At 39.4% G+C, this 18,082-nt stretch overlaps 1 protein-coding gene across 2 annotated transcripts in view; it reads left to right on the forward strand.

Annotated features, from left to right (window-relative positions):
• LOC124785846 (dynein axonemal assembly factor 10) overlaps positions 1-18,082 on the forward strand; it is a 190,936-nt gene that overhangs the window by 60,184 nt on the left and 112,670 nt on the right. For both annotated transcript variants that reach the window (XR_007015963.1, XM_047254215.1), the window contains exon 3: positions 15,309-15,439. Coding sequence is in view for 1 of the 2 variants with exons in the window: in XM_047254215.1 (XP_047110171.1) it covers positions 15,309-15,439 (131 nt within the window). In the remaining variant the exon portion in view is untranslated. The remainder of the gene's footprint in view (positions 1-15,308; positions 15,440-18,082) is intronic.

Genomic DNA, 18,082 nt, shown 5'->3' on the forward strand with positions numbered 1-18,082 from the left:
ACAATATTTGAACGAGGCAGCTGCTAGTCATCTTCAGGTGTGACATATTGCTGCAGTGGTTCACAGATATACACACTGGGTGGCTATAAAAGCACAGGCACCAATGGGCGAGGCTATAACATTATCATAGACGTGCTCTAAGATTCATCTGTGATGACATTAGAGCCCCACCCCTTGGTGCCTGTGCTTTTCTAGTGAGCCAGCATATACAGGGTGATTATAATTAAAGTTAAACTTTCAAAATGCCTTCGAAATAACACCACTGGTCAGAATGACGTCAAATTTCAACGGAATATTGTTGGAGAAGGGGGAAAATGTATGGCAGAAGAGAAGTAAATAGTTACAAAATGTAGCAATAGATGGCACTGTAAGCATCACAATTTAATAGTGGTCAACTACAAATGACAAATGAATAATACAACAATGCCTAAGGTGTATGCTTGATGTTAAACAAACTGTACTACTCAGTGTGCATGGGTGTACAGGTGTGATACTGTTAGTTACGTAAGCCCATCCACCATGGCAAGGTCATATCACATCGGATGGGAAAAATCGGTTTTTAATTGTCCTGAAGCCAATTTAATTTTCCTGAGGCCAAAAACCATATAAAAAGCATCAATCACACCAGTTTCTAGTTGTCCTGAAGCCAAAAACTGCATAAAAAGCATCAATCACATCTGTTTTTAATTGTCCTGAGGTCAAAAACCTCATAAAAAGCATAAATCAAAATAAAATTGGATTATTAATTTCTGTGTGACTGGCACAAAACATGTTCAATCTGCTACCCACTGTTTTCTGCAACAAGTTGAAATCGAGAAACAGCATGTTCCACAACTGATTGAAGTGTTTCTGGGGTCCCATTCAGAATGTGTTGCGCAATGCATGCCGTCAGTGCATCTAAGTTTGCAATCATAACAATGAAGACAACATCTTTCAGAAAGCCCCACAGCCAAAAGTCACGCAGATTAAGATCAGGTGATTGGGATGGCCAGGCTGTAGGGAAATGGTGGCTGATAATTCTAGCATTTCCGAAATGGCGCTTCAGCAGCTGCTTAATTTGATTTGCAATGTGTGGAAGTGCGCCATCCAGCATAAAAAGATCCAGTCCACACATCCAAGCTGTTGGAGAGCATGAATGCCATGGTTGCGCAAAAGACACTCCTAGTATGGGACGGGAAGCACCTGTCTCTTCAAAACAATATGGCCCTATGATAAATGACGCTGTAAACCCGCACCACACAGTGACCTTTTCAGGATGAAGTGGTACTGCTTGATTTGCGTGTGAATTTTCTGTTGCCCATACTCGACAATTCTGTGTATTGACATATCCTGTCAGATGGAAGATGGCTTCATCTGTCCGCAAAATCTTCCACGGCCAATCATTGTCCACTTCCTTGGAGCAAGAAATTGTAAAGCAAAAGTCTCTCTTGCTGACAGGTCAACAGGAAGCAACTCATGCATGTGGGAGATTTTGAATGGATAGCAAAGAAGGGTATTTTGTAGGATTTTACACACTGTGCTCAAGGGTATGTCCAGTGTTCGGGCAATTGTCTGTGCTCTTCATGTTTGCGCACCACTACTCATCTCCTCCTGCATTGCTGTGGTCATTGCTTCCACTGACGTCGAATCAATTTGTTCCCTCCCTCTACCAGGTAGCACACCAGAAGAACCCGTCTTTTCAAATTTCCAAATCGTTTTCTCCAGACCCATGGCAATCATCGGGACAATGCCTTTTTTCAAACCCTTCAGTGTCCGCAACTTCTGCAGAGCAACGTGTGCACAGTCATCATTCTTGTAATACAGCTTTACAAGCAGAGAGCGATCCTGCATTGAGACAGTCATGGTGAACGTTGCAGACACGAAAGGAGGAAAAGTCGTGTACCTGACAAGTTTATACCAACTTCAATGGGTCATGCGCATGACAGGTGTTTTCATTTACTCATTCTGACTCTAAAAGTGCCATCTATTTATCAATTTTCACACTATTTTTTCTTCTTCCGCCATATGTTTTCCCCCTTCTCTGATAATATTCCACTGCAATTTGACATCATTCTGACCAGTGGTTTTATTTATACAGCATTTTGAAAGTTTAACTTTAATAATTGGTGAGCCACTGCAGAAATGCATCAGTAAGCAGTTGAAGACAAGCATCTGTCTTGTTGAAATATTTTGCAGCTTCCACAACATTATCAGATGCGACGCCCGGGAACCAATGAAGCAATTGAGAGTCTCAAATAACACAGCAGCAAAATTATTTAAAGCTAATTCTAGATCTGACACTTTGTTCTTGAGGCATTGAGTGTTCTAATGTATTATTCCGAACATTTTGCAAGTATTTCTATTTCTGATTGCCTGTTAGCCTACTATTTATTATCGCTGTCACTTGGCTGTAAGTCTGCCTTTTCTGCTGATTCAGCCATTACAAATGTACAGTATAACATCAGGGTGCCTCGTTCAGTGGCTTTGAAGCACATGGTAGTGCAGTGCTCTTAGCATCCTTTTGGTTGTGTTCAGTGACTTCACAATTGTACAAGGATCATCTACAATGTGGTTGACAGTTTCCAAAAGTAATGGGGAGTCACTGGAGTCAAATGGCAGCAATTGATTTTGCAATTTTACTTGTGTTGATAGAATGGCAGGTTACCTTTGTTTATGTACAGTGCCCAATGAACTTGCTTAATGCAGTTGGCAATAAACATACTGGGGTATATCCATTAATTTTTCCTGGTGCCATAAGACTCTCATTTGCTACAATATTTGCCGGCCAGAGTGGCCGAGCGGTTCTAGACGCTACAGTCTGGAGCCACACGACCGCTACAGTCGCAAGTTCGAATCCTGCCTCGGGCATGGATGTGTGTGATGTCCTCAGGTTCGTTAGGTTTAAATTGTTCTAAGTTCTAGGGGACTGATGACCTCAGAATTTAAGTCCCATAGTGCTCAGAGCCCCTTTGCTACAATATTTTGAGTCAGTGAAGACTAATTTACCTCCAATGTCTTGCATGCTGTGAGCGAACTGTTGTTCACATTGTCTGTCGCTTTTCCACAGCCAAAAAGCAAATGACCAGTGCAGATACTGAGGTGCTCTGAGATGCTCTGGTGAACAAGTGCTTTGAAATGTGAAAGCAGTAAACTGTCATTGCTTTTCAAGTAGAAGGCTGCATTAAAAACTTACATGAAATTATGAAAGACTAAAATGTTGAGAAACTGTTACATAAAATATGGAAATTAGGTCTTTTAAATTATTTTTATAAGGGCTACATGTAACTAAGAGGTTACATTTGAAACATTGCCTTAAAACTTTAGGAGTATCTTTAAAACATTCGCATATATTCATGTCTCACGATTTTAAACCTATAAAATTTAAGCAGAATCAGACAACATTATATAATTATACAAATTTAATGTATTCACTTGTGTGTGCACACTGTTACATGCATTTCTCGCAATATGATGAAAATGATATTCATGCTTTTTACTTAGCTGTGTAGTCTATTGTCTGATTGTGTCAGCACTAAAATAATGAATCACATAATACAAAATTAATATTCACATTATTCTGTGCTGCCTGGTGAAAACCTCAATTGCACAGACATGGTTAGCCAACAAGTTAACACAACAAACAGAAATTTTACTTAACATGTTGTCCTCCAAGCATACAAAGAATTATTACAAATAATGCAGCAAGAAACAGAGTCCTGCTCATACAGTAGCAACAAGGATGAGTGTGTCTAAGCTAAAGTACTAACAGTGGTGTCGGAGCCAGGCTAGGCAGCATCTACATACTGTCATGTAACAAAGTGGCTCCAAGTGCTAGTAGGCTGTGTGGTTGCTGCCAGCCGTTCTGTATTGTGGTGGCAGAGGGTGCTCACGGTACAGAGCCACTGGAGGTGTGGCTCAGTAGGTGTGCACCATTGTCTCCAACAGATCCTACATGACTGCTATTAACACATGACGGAAACTTGCAATTCTGTCGGCAACTTTAACACCCATGGAGTGATATTAGTATGTGACACTACATCCCTCACCCTCACCAAATCTCCTCACTTTTATCGTGTATCACAGATGAGCAAACAGAACACGGAGAAGGGGGGGGGGGGGGGGTGCTGGATGTAGTGGATGTAGGTGGCAATGAGGAGATGAGAGCTGAAATTGAGGCTTGTGTTGAGCCCCCCACACCCCAGCGTATGCCCTGAGCCCGCCCAGGAACACCAGCCAAACAACTGGGCATGTGCAGAGGGCACACACCTACATCCAGCGGCAGAGCAGCAAATGAAGACAGAGACATCTTGACAACTGAATAGTAACCTGAGGCACAATTTGGGACAGCCACTGGGAAGAGGGGCCCATCCCCAGACAATGGTGGCTGTCGAGAAGGTGATGACCGTGAAAGGGCATTTAATTCCTTCGGCTACAGGACCAGCACTGATGGCACAAGGCCCACAGGAGCTGGATGCAATGAGGGCTGCTGCGTCAGGCGGCCATGGATCTGAAAGCACAAAGCCTCAGGCAAGATCACACAGTTCACATGGATGAATTTGAGTCTGGTGGCATCTCTGCATTCCTCTCAGTCTCTGCATCAGAAACAGAGAACGTCCAAAATGTACAATGATGCCATGCTCCCAGCACCTCCATCCATGATACAACCTGTAAAAGACCAAATTGTTAGTGTGGTACTTCGCTTATGTGAGCGGAGTGGGTGTTGCACGCCGTTGTGGGTGCAGCAACTGAAGCAAGATGTGGTGGCACCATCCACATAACAATCTTCATACAAAGCATTCAGCTTTGATGTGGGATTGTGGATGGAATGGTGCACTTGTTATATGGTTGATGCCAGAGGTGGTACAAAACTGTTTAAACTTGGCGGCAACAAATTGGGGTATTTTGTCAGTCAGTCACAGCCACTTCTGGTAATCCATTGAGGCAAAAGATCAATGACAAGACCTAGATTGTGGAATGAGCCATAGTAGAGTGCTTAGGAACTATGAAGGGAAATTTGCTGAAAGCCAACATGTGTTGTCAAAGTGCTTGAGGTTTGGGACAGGAAAGAACTGCTGAGTTGGAGCTGACTGATGTTCAGCACAGGCTTAGCACTGAAAAGTGAACTCTTCAATTTCACATCAAAGCTGTGCCAAGTGCAATGAGTTTGCTCCATCTGCTTGATGTGAATGACACCACAATGACCTTGGTGTAACAAATGAAGCACTTCAAGCTGGAGAGCCTGTGGAACCACAACATAAGACTGGTCATTGATGGTGCGAAGCAAAATAACACCTTGGTGAACTGCAAGGGCATGATGGTGGCCAAAATATCAGTGAACCACAGAGCTATGAATCTGCGTGGAAGAAAATGGCCAAACTTTATGGACGTAGTGTAACAGAATCTGCAAACCAGGATACACAGCTGTGGCCTGGGCAATTTTCTGGTGATTAAGTGGAAAGCTTTGCAAAACATCTGTGTCTTGTCCATCAGTGTAGCAACAAGAAGCAGAGAACTCAGTGAATGTTGAATCTGGGCCAACTGGGAGGCGAGAAAGAGCATCTACATTGGCATGCTTAGAAGTGGCCCAATATGCAATCTCATGTTGGTAAATTGACAAAAAAAGAGCCCAGTTTGGAGCTTCTGGGCTGTGCAATTTGGGACTGAATGAAAAGGATTAAACAAAGTTTGCAGAGGTTAATAGTCACCAAGTAAAATTTTCTGCCAAAAAGATACCGGTGAAACTTAGTAACACTACAGACGATGGGGAGAGCCTCCTTTTCAATTTATGAATAACTACATTGCATTTTGGTCAACAACTTTGAAGCAAAGGCAGTCAGCCTCGACAGCACCAAGGTTATGTGAAAAACTGCACTAATATCATAAGAGGAACCATCTACAGCCAAGACCTTGTGTTTGGGTAGATCAAAATGAACAAGGCATTGATCACCAAGCAAAGTGTCCTTCAATTTTTGGAAAGTGGATTGACACTCTTGCGACTGAATCAAAGGAACATTCTTTCTGAGCAAGCAGTGCAAAGGACCCATGATTTGAACATTGTTAAGAATAAACTGGTTGTCATATGCGAGCTTCTCTAATGCAGACTGTAATTCTCACATATTGCGTGGGGCTGAAAGGTCATGGATAGCAAGCAAGTGTGATTGCAATGGGTGAACAACCTTGCTATTAATGTCTTGTCCAAAGTATTCAAGTTCAGTGTGAAAAAACACACATTTGCCTCTGTTACATTTGAAACCAGCAGCAGACAACACTTGAAACAGGTTGCAAAGGTTGCTAATGTGTTCTTCAGGAGTGTGACTTGTGACGACAGTGTTATCTAAATAATTCGAGCAAATGGGAACTTTTGCAGTCAGCTACTCCAGAAAGTGATGAAATATGGCAGATGCGGAAGCACTGCCAAACAGCAAGCTCAAAAATTTGAAGAGCCCCAGATGAGTGTTAATGACGAAGACCTCTTGTGACTGCTCATCCTGAGGAATTTTCAAGTAAGCATTGTGCAAATCAGTTTTGGAAAAATAATGACCTCCACTAATTGTATCCATCAATTCTTCCATGCACGGCAAGGGATAACTGTCAATGACTGGAATGCCTTGGCCATTATATACCATCAGTGTATGGGGCAATGTGCACAACTTACGTTTGCCAAGCAATTCAGAAGTACTATTGTTAAGCGAAGTCAGTGAAGCTTCATTGTCAAGTTGCAAAGGGACTGATTGTCCAGAAATACTCAAAGACACAAAAAGTTTGTTATCCTCATGTAGCACTGCAGATAAAATGGGAGCCTTTTGTGAACAGCTGTTACACTGTTGTTTTGCACTAACAACGCTGTGGGGCTATGAAAACACACTACACACTGTTTGTGACTTAGACTTGCGCAAAGGAGTAGCAGAAGGGGGTGCCTTACTCTTCTGTAAGTACATGGACCGTACATGTCCCAAATTGCCGCAAAAAAGAAGCAATTCTTTTCAAACGAGGGGCAAGATAGGCGATCTTGTGCTGTATTACACTGCAGGCATGATTCACAATTTATGCTGGGCATGAAACGTGTTTATACAAGTGCTGTGGCTGTGGCTGGCTGGACTGCTATTTATGACTGCGATATCTGTTTGTCAGGGCTGTCCATGGCACGGAACAGACAGGCACCACTTCAAAACTGTGTTCTGTGCTTTCGCAAGAATCTTGATAGTCTATAATCTGCAGAACCTTTTGCAAGGAAGGAGCTGGGTATTTAAGACTCCTTTCCTGAATTTGACAGTCAGCTACATTGTGCGTGATGGATCACAAATCATTGCATCACTGTAGTATTTGCCACAATCACATTTGAATCTACATTGTTTAGTAAGGCCTTGCAATTCAGTAACCCACTGATGGCATGTCTGTCCTTGTTGCTCACGCAATCTAAAGTATTTATAACGGGCAACTTGTATCCTGTCCACATAACACTTCATAAGCATCTGCAATAGGTCCTCATATTGTACTAGTTCAGGGTCTGATGAAGGAAAAAGTTTTGCACAAAGTCTGTAAACAGTCACTCTCAACATGGCCAAGAAATTGGAATGTTTCTAAGTACCTTGTATGTGACGTGCTGTGAAATGTATTTTGAATTGTGTGAGGTCCTATATCCAGTCTTCCTTCATTTCTTCAGACTCATGAAATGGTGACACATATGCAAATGGTGGTGCTGCCATTGGGTCCTGTGTCTTATGTGAAGTCATCTATGCCCTCATGAACCGATTCATCACTTGAAGCAGTTGTGCCATTTGTTGATTCTTAAACTGAGTTAAATCAGCTGCAGGCAGTGCAGCGGGCAATTGTGGCATAGCAGCCTTATTAATGGAGCAATGAGCAGAATAACAAGACAAATAACCACAGAGAAAGCAGAAGGGGTGGGGGGCAAAAGCAGCAACCTCAGAACCTTGAACATAAAGAGCACAAAAGGGCAAACACTGGGGAAACAGAAAACAATCAATAACAGCAAAAACGAACTAAAAAGATGACACAACAGGAAGAAAGCACACACAGGCTCTAGCGCTCATTGCATCACCAGGTATGTTGTGTATGGCTTTGTACACAATGATAGGGAGAGATGTGCCACAAAGTGTTGTACCAACTGTCATCATAGGGAAAGTGGATAGGAGCAGAAATGATTAGTGAACAAGTAAACACAACAAACAGAAGATTTACTTAACTTGTATTTCTCAAAGTGTATGAAGACTCATTACAAATAATGCAGCAAGAAACAAAGTCCAGCTCATATAACAGCAACGTGGATGAGACTCTGTGAACTAAAGCACGAGCAATGGTGTTGGAGCCACAACAAGGCAGTGTCTGTGTAGCGTAAAGTAGCGAAGTGGCAAGTGTGAGTGTGCTATGTGCCTGCTGCCAGCTGTCTTGTACCACAGCGGCAGAGGGTGCTCGTGGTACAGAGCTGCTGGAGGTGTGTCTCAGCGGGTGTGCACCATTGTTGCTTCTGGATCTTGCATGACTGCTGTTGGCATCTGACAGAAACTTGCAGTTTTATTGCCAATTTTTGTGCTTGTGGGTTGATATCGATATATCACAGTTAGCATTGCCTCCTTTATCAAGTTCAGTTTTGGTTATTTTGTAACTACTGCTTCATCTCATAAATGATGAAAAAGGGGCATAGTCTTAGTGCTTAAATACATTTCAGAGGATGATTGCTGCAAACTATTTGGTTAGTGTTGCAACCATAATCAGAATTTTCACACAAGTGAATGACTTGGTATTTCCTCAGAGAGAAGGGAAAGTATACATGCAGAGTTTGTCACCTGAGATAAAGAAAATAACTCATATGCTGTTAGCTGCTGACTTGACTGATGAAGTAGTGAAGCTTGCAATGTGGAGAAGACTGTTGAAAATTGGAAGAGGACTTGTGTGAATAGAAAATATTGTCATCTCATAAAAAAATATAAAATAAATACTTCAATTCAATGAAAATATATTCACTATGGACTACTGCACATGAAGTATTTTATAGCAAAAGGCAGAGAAAAAGTGAAACCGAAGTTTAACTTCTCTTTCTAACTCCTGCATTTGATGGCCTGGAGGTATGGTTATCAACTGCGGTAGTGACAATATCAGACGTTACACTTAAACCATAAGATAAATGTTGGTGTATTTCTGCAAACAAAGCACACCAGGCAAAAAATTAGTATTTAGCCAACCATAGAAAATATTAGTTTTATATATGTTATAACAATATTATGGATGTTATTAATAATGGGTCAATTTGGCGAGGAAGAGAATGCACAAGTGTCCTCAGATATGCCAGATTATGTGGATGTTGATTGATAACGTTTCATCCTCTGTTTCCAGTAGGCCTAGATATTTTCTCTGCTACTACAATCTGTTGATTTAATGGGTAAGTTGAGGTATGGTAGGTGCCTGAGTGTTTGTCAGACTAGGAATGTGTGCATGCAGCTCTCTGTGGACATGGCTGTTGTCTCTTGAAAGATGGGAGTGTCCATAAAATACTCCTCATTAAGATGTAGAAGAAAGGGCAATATTTTGTCAGCAAGAATGGTGACCTAAATGTCCTAGTTCATGTTCATAATAACTTGAATGAGTGAGCCCAAGCTATGGAATGAACTACACCTTCCACATGCTACAGGTTAAACCCCTCATTGGAACATCAGTACACTCAACAATTTGCATAATTTGAAAAGAGGCAAAATTGTGACCTATTTTCCCTCACTATACACCTCCTGTCAGCTGCTGTCCAGTTACTGTATTGTTTGGCCCATTCAGGCTGTGTAGTTTTATGTAGTGCTGTAGACAATCATCTTTTTGGAGGCACCCAACTCCAGATGTCCATTGCGTGCCATTACATTCACTCATAATCTACTTGAGATGGAACTGGTTTCACTGACAACAACAACTCCCTTTTGCTTTGGAACCGATTATTACTGACAAGATGTGGCACTGGCGTTCAGTCATTGTTGGCTAGAATTTTGTTGTACTAGTATTTGTATGCTATGTTACATGGCTGTAAGCGGTACACTGTTCCTTGTAGACATGTTGGATAGTCCACATTGATACACCAGATACTCAGGAAACTTCATTCACAGTGTGGTTATGGGCATGTCTAACGCAATAACTCCTTTTTACCATTATGTAAAATCTCCACATTCACCTACTGTACTGCACTGTTTCCATAAAACTGGCTGGGATATGCATGCATGTACTCGCCCCATGCCTCCCCCCCTCCCCCCCAATTCACACACACACACACACACACACACACACACACACACACACACACAAAACTCTTCGTCATGATGCCATTTCAGTGTCATGAATTACATGACACCAGTTCTCCTGTAATGGGGTGTTTAATATTTTGTCTTGTGGTCTAATATTATACTAGTAAACCTGGCAACACTTCACAGTTGCTAAATATGTGTGGTAACTCCTTACACATCCTAAATTACTTGCACCCTCTATTTGTCCCTCTCCTCCTGCACCTTCTCTTTGTCCATCTCCTCCTCTTCCCTCTCTTTGTCCATCTTCTTTTCCCCTCCCCCTCTGTCCAGCATGTCGTCCTCCCTCCTCTCTGTGTCCATTTCTTCCCTGTCTCCTCTCTGTCCTCTTATCCCTCTCTCTAACCTTGAGCTTTGGTTATTGTTATTGCAAACAAAACCTTGATTGGGAGTTGAAGTTGCTTAACACTTTGGAGATGAGCGACGTAGCTCCTATGTTACACATATTATACTCCAAAAAGACTAGCAGTGTAGGACTTATAACTGCTTTTTATCTATCAGCTTTGTAAATGCATTCCAATGCTTGTCTTATGTCTGTCATCTTTGTAAATGTACTCTGTGATGCTTGTACCATCAAGAGAAAACCACAGATGGCCACACCTGTTGCTTGTATTGGCAGGAAAGGAATACAGATAACACACAGTATTAACTGTAATGTGCTTTGCAATGCTCACGTTCTCCTTTTTGTTGCTGCTTTCCATGCCTCACAATGTCACCCACAGTGCAAATGGCCTAAATTTTTGTCTGCTACATGCTTTGTATATCCATTTATGATGACCACAGGTAATGAGGAGATTATTGAAGAATAGTGTTTCAGTGCTTGATGAACTATATTCTAATTTCGAAAGCAATGACGAAAAGCTATTTGTTGCGTCAAATTTTTTCTGTAAATGTACATAATGTCTGGTATACGGCAGATACCTGTTAATGAAACACAAAATGATTGCACCCAATTTAACTGTAAGAACAAAATTGGGAATGATAGAGAAGGGACCTGACTGTATTTTAGATTATACTAAAAAAAAAAAAAAAAAAAAAAAAGAAAAGATGGTATGGATCACAGTGACTATCTTTTGGTCTACACTCCTTTTGAGAGGAAGCAGAGTAATGGAAGAAAGTATTTTTGTAGGCTAATTTGCATACATGTTGAATTCATTATTGAATTGGCAGAGCCATTGCTTAGTAAAGGAGGCCTGGTTGTATCAACCTAGACTCAAATTAGTTCACCTGTAAATGGATTCAGTGGAAGACATTTTCCTAAATTGATTCTGGCTACAGAAATATCAGAATAGCATTACAGGAGATGTAATGATTGTGCAGAATGCAGTAAGGCAATATCTGGGAAGACAAGAAAAGATACCAGGTAACATTGTGAAGAATATGATGTAGAACTTTGTTTCCTAAAAATGCTTCAATTTTTTCATACTCAGGCAACAGAAAAAAATTAATTTCCAGTAAAAAAATACATTTTCAACCTGTTTTATTTTTAGTATATATATCTAATCCTGACTCCATTTAGGTAACAAAAAATGAAAAAAAAAAGTTGTGAAAAAACACATATTCGTTTCATTATTAAAAAAAATTGTCACTGATGTAAGGCCATGTTTTTTTGTGGCACTTCATTGAAAAAATACTTATTTCAAATAAATAAACTGATTTATGTTATGTGTTGCGGAACCTGCTAAAAAAATACAGAAGAGTTGCTATGAAGCATATTATCAGCCAGCTGAATGACACCATAGCTACCCAGTCCTCCAAATGTTAAAATGACTGTGTAAACTGGTTGGGATAATTGGTATCAATGGTTGTGTGAAGACAATGACAGTACAGGCCATTCAATAAAGAACTCCCTAGATTTATTGTGTCCTAGAATCTGTACAAAGCGACATACACTATTCTAGTTTGTGGTGTTTGATTCATCATCTCTCCAAGTTTGTGTCCCCTGCAGTTGGCAGGTCTGCTTGACCTTGAGATGGCACCAGTGCTGGTTTTTTTTCTGACAGTCTGACAGTTTACATGCCCTGCAGGGTAGTTGAAACTGTCCCTGAGAAAGAAAATGTTACCGAACATTTTCATTGCACAGAATTTTCTGTCTTGCGGTCAGTTTTAACAGAAAACCTCTACATTCATGTTTGAGAATATAAAGCCTTTGTCCATCTGAATTCTTATTTACATATTGTGTAAAAATTTAAAGAAAATCACTCAAGAACTTTATGGGGTTTTGGTATCAACATTTCCCCTTCATATATATTATCCATATCTCTGTACATTAAAGAATATGTAGGCTATGTCTGTCCGCATTTTCATTGGTGTATTCTGTAAAAATTTGGGAGCTTTCTGAGATTTTTGTTAACAACATTTTCCCTTCTTATATTACATAAATATTTGTTATATATATTAAAAAATATGTAACCTATGTCCATCCGAATGTATGTTAGAGTATCATTTCAAAATTTAAGGTAAATTGGTCAAGAACTTTTCAAGAGCTTTGGTAACAACATTTCCCATTTACATATTGCATATATAAATACTATTAAAAAGTATGTAGTCCATGTCCATCTAAATTTTGATTAGAGTATCATTTCAAGTAAATCAGTCAAGGAGTTTTTGAGGTTTTGATAGCAACTTTTCCTCTTTGCATATTACATATATATTAAAATCTTTCATGTATTGCATAATGTATAGCATTGTCCATCTGAATGTTCATTAGAGTATTATGTAAAAATCTGAAGTAAATCAGTCAAGTACTTTTCAAGATTTTGGGTAGCAACATTAAACAACAACTTCTCTTTATGTAATAGTACAGATGAGCTGTCAGTTATTTTCTCATGGTACAAGGAAATGCTTTCATTTGTCTTGGAGAGGGGACCACCAGTTCGTCAAATGTGTTGTGCAACTGCAAATGAAAGAAATGACTTACTGGTAAGGAAATGGTTGTATTAAAATTCAGCAGTTCTCCAAATTTAAATTTAGTGGAATGTCTGTGGGAGATTTAATACGAGTACATGAAGACTGTGACCTAGGTTATTGAGACCCTTGTTGAAATGTTATCTCCTGATGAGAAAATGATATAATAACTTTTCAGATTAATTTAAACAGTACTGTTTAATGTTTAGTGAGAAAATACCATCTGATGTGTTAGCTGGATTGACAGACATGCATACATATAAGTAGATTAACTCCCATTTCAAATGTTAATAGTTGTTTTTTACTCTTATTTTGATTTAGTATTCATCAATGTCTTTTGCACAGAGTACGAAGTGTGATTGGAAATTTTTAAGAATGGGCTTGTAATTGTACAGTGGTGCTACTTACATGCTACTGTGATGCTTCTCCTTCAAAATAGTTCCCTTCTGACTGAACACACCGACTCCAATGGTGTTTCCACTTTTGGAAACATTCCTGGAAATTTTTTTTCTGAAGTGTGTTAAGGATGTCTCCATATTTGCCTGGATGTCTTCAGTTGAGTCAAATCACTTCCCTTTCAGTGAAAATTTCAGTTTAGGAAACAGGTAGAAGTCTGCAGGGGCCAAATCAGGGGAATATGGCAGTTGTGGAAGCACAGGAATTTTGAATTTGATGAAAAATTCAACGATGGAGAAGGCACGATGAACTGGAGCATTGTCATGGTGTAGCACCCAACTCCTGTCTTTCCACAATGCAGGCCTTTTCTTCCGCACCTTTTCGTGCAAACGCTCAATGACACATTTGTAGTATTCCTGGTTAATTGTCTGTCCTCCAGGGGTAAATTCATGATGCACAACACCGGTAGAATCAGAAAAATCACCAACATTGTCTTCACCTTTGACTGACTTTACTGTGCTTTTTTCGGTCTTGGTGAACCTGGAGTCTTCCACTGCGAAGACTGCACTTTGGTTTCAGGATTATATCCATGTACCCATGATTTGTCACCTGTAATTACCCTATTTAACAACTCTGGGTCATCTTTAATCCAATTAATCAGTCCTTCACACACTTTAAGTCTGTATTGTCTCTGGTCACTTGACAACACTTTTGGAATGAATTTTGCAGACACTCGACACATGTTCAGATCTTCAGTTAAAATTGTCTGAACTGAATAGAAACTTCAATTAAGTTCATCGGCCATCTCCCTAATTGTAAATCTATGATCAGAGCACACTAAGTCGTGATCTTTCACAATATTGTCATTCGATTTTGAGGCAGAAGGACAGCCAGACCGTGGTTCATCTTCAAATGAAATGCAGCCATTTTTAAATCTGTTGAACCAGACAAAAACATTTGACTGGCTCATACAGTTATCTCCAAAAGCTATTTTTAATAGTTCGTATGTCTCAGAAGCTGATTTCCCATTTTTAAAACAAAATTTCACACAAACTCGTTGCTCCGTTTTTACGTCCATTTTCATGCAGGTTGATCTGCACCCAACCAGCTGCCACAAGAACTGAATGAAGGAAACGCAGTTTCCTGTTGGAGGGCGCTCAAGGACAAGGCAATGACTCACTCCCCACCCTCCGTGCACGCGCTCATCAAACTAGTAAGCAGTAGCGGATCCATTCTTAAAACTTTCCAATCACACATCATACAAAATGTTAATTTTTTGCCTATTTAAATGCAACAATTGTGATTTTATGTCTTGAAAGATACTGCTGTTTTTGTATAAACCAGTCTGTTTTTTTTTTTCCTTCTGACTAATACCATCATTGTGACTTACTGTATGTTTTCATTACTTACATCATTAGTGTCTCATATCAGCTACTGCTATGATCAGGTCTGAAGGTAAAAAAATTGCATAGTTTTTATTGCAACTGATGTCAGTTTCATTTCACAAATTGTAAACATAAGATCTGACAATGGCAATAGCCGAAACATACCACTTGTGAAGTAACTAAAAAATACATTACATAGTATAAATGACACTATTTGCCAAAATTCATAATGATCACAGACTCAGGGAGTTCATTATATTTCTTAATAAACTTATTGTTATTTGTGGTGCTGTTTTTGCTTCATAGCATATGCCCTGGAACAGTTTGTGTTCTTATTATTCAGGAATTTAGAGGACACTTCAAACCCAGTGTACACAGCTTCAGCACACAAACAAATTATCAACTGTATTGATGGAATTGGTGGATTAAATGTGGGATGTGGTGCTCCTGAAATAGTAACTGGAAGTCGTGATGGTAAGTAACATAATTTCTACATAGTTTCTCATGGTTTCCTGTGGCTTCTATATCTCAACTAATGAAACCATACATGGAAAAAAACATTAAACTTTTAAGAAACTGTTGTTAGCATAACATGTAACATCTTAATAGTACATCAGCTTTACAAAAACTTTTAATAACACAGGTGCCAAAGATTGGTCTGTCTTTCTCAACTCCATCCAATATCCCTTTCTCTTGATGACATTATTATTGGATTTGTAAGTCTCTCAGGAAAAAACCTATCTAAAAGGATACTTAAAATTGTTGGACATTGCTTATTGTAGAGTTCATAAACCATTAATATCCTACTTAGTATCTGATCATACCTGTTCACCTCAGTGAATTTATAACTCCTTCAATTTCTTTGCTATTCATCTCCCCCTGTACACTAATTTTGTATGAAATTTGTATACTGGGTCATGTGAGAGGAATTATAATTCTGTCTACCTTCAGTTGACAAGAAATGACCGTCAGAGATAATGAATTTTAAACTTGAACTCCTCATCCAGAGAATATGTTAATTGAGAAGGTCCCCCTCCTTGCATGAACATAACTTTTCTTATCCATCTCAACATTTCCTTCCAGTGTTATTCATTCTCAGTCAGCATTGAACTACTTGTTCAGGAGATTTAGATTGTATGAGCTGGGAATGTGATTGCATGAAACTTATCGCTATATTATACTTATGTATGTTGTTTTCTATCGTAAGCTGTTGTTGTTGTTTGTGTTCTTCAGTATGAAGATGGGTTTGATGCAGCTCTCCACACTAGACTATCCTGGGCATGCCTCTTCATTTCTGCATAAATACTGCAGCCAACATCTATTTGAATGTTCTTACTGTAATCAAGCTTTGGTCTCCCACTACAATTTTTACGTCCCCCACACTTCCCTTTATCACCAAACTGATGATTTTTCTATCCTTGTAGATGCATCCTATCAACTGATCCTTTCTTTTGGTTAAGTTGTGCCATAAATTTCTATTTTTACAAAGTCAGTTCAATACTCCATTATTTGTAGAATCTACTCATCTAATCTTCAGTATTCTTCTGCTACATTACATTTCAAAAGCTTCTGTTCTCTTCTTGTCTAGTTTTAGTGTCTCATTTCCTAATCGAATTCCCTCAGCATCATCACATTTAATTCGACTCCATTCCATGACTCATATTTTAATTTGATTGATATTCATCTTGCAACTTCTTTTCAAGACACAATTCGTTTCACTCAGTTGATCCTCCAAGTCATTTGGTATCTCTTACAGAATTTCAGTATCATTGCCAAACCTCACTTTTTTTCTGGTGGGCCCCACATCTGTTAAAGTAGATCCACTTGAGAATGAGCAATGCCAAACTTAGTAGTGCAAATCAAATATTTTAAACACAGCCGGGTAGATTAATGCCCTTCTTTCTCAAAATTTTTATTTCTTCTCCCTGAACTTTAATTCCCTTTCCAAATTTTTCCTTCATTCCTTTTCTCTTGTTGTTCAACATACAGATTGAATAGCGTTAGACATAGACCACAATCTCGTGTCACTCCCTTTTCAGCCTCTGCTTTCCTTTCAATGTCATTTAATTCATAGGACTGCACTCAGGATTCTGTACAAGGTAAAATAGTCCCCCATTTGGATCTCTGGGTAGGGACTGCTCACAAGAATGTCATTATCAGGAGAAACAAAACTGACGTTCTACAGATCAGTGTGTGGAATGTCAGATCCCTTACTCAGGCAGGTAGGTTAGAAAATTTAAAAAGGGAAATTGATAGGTTAATGAAGTTAGATATAGTGGGAATTAGTGAAGTCTGGTGGCAGTAGGAACAAGACTTCTGGTCAGGTGAATACAGAGTTATAACTACAAAATCAAATATGGATAATGCAGGAGTATGTTTAATGCATTTTTGTAGCCATGGTAGACACGAAGCCCACGTCTACCACAGTAGCTCTAGTTTATATGCCAACTAGCTCTGCAGATGATAAAGGGATTGAAGAAATGCATGATGTGATCAAAGACATTACTCAGATAGTTAAGGGAGATGAAAATTTAATAGTCACGGGGGACTGGAATTCAATAGTAGGAAAAGGAAGAGAAGGAAAAGTAATAGGTGAATATGGACTGGGGGTAAGAAATGAAAGAGAAAGCTGCCTGGTAGAATTGTGCATGGAGCATACTTAACCATAGCTAACACTTGGTTTAGGAATCATGAAAAAAGGTTGTATATGTGGAAGAGGCCTGGAGACACTGGAACGTTTCAGATAGATTATATAATGGTAAGACAGAGATTTCGGAACCGGGTTTTAAATTGTAAGACTTTTCAGGGGCAGGTGCGGACTCTGACCACAATCTATTGGTTATGAACTGTCGATTAAAACTGAAGAAACTGCAAAAAGTTAGAAATTTAAGGAGATGAGGCCTAGACAGACTGAAAGAGCCAGAGGCTGTAGAGAGTTTCAGAGAGAGCACTAGGGAATGATTGACAACAGGGGAAAGAAGAAGATGGGTAACTTTGAGAGATGAAGTTGTAAAGGCAGCAGAGGATCAAGTAGGTAAAAAGATGAGGGCTAGTAGAAATCCTTCAGTAACAGAAGAGCTATTGAATTTAATTGATGAAAGGGAAAAAAAATATATA

The sequence above is a fragment of the Schistocerca piceifrons genome, chromosome 1 (assembly GCF_021461385.2).
Source record: "Schistocerca piceifrons isolate TAMUIC-IGC-003096 chromosome 1, iqSchPice1.1, whole genome shotgun sequence".
Classification (NCBI taxonomy): domain Eukaryota; kingdom Metazoa; phylum Arthropoda; class Insecta; order Orthoptera; family Acrididae; genus Schistocerca; species Schistocerca piceifrons.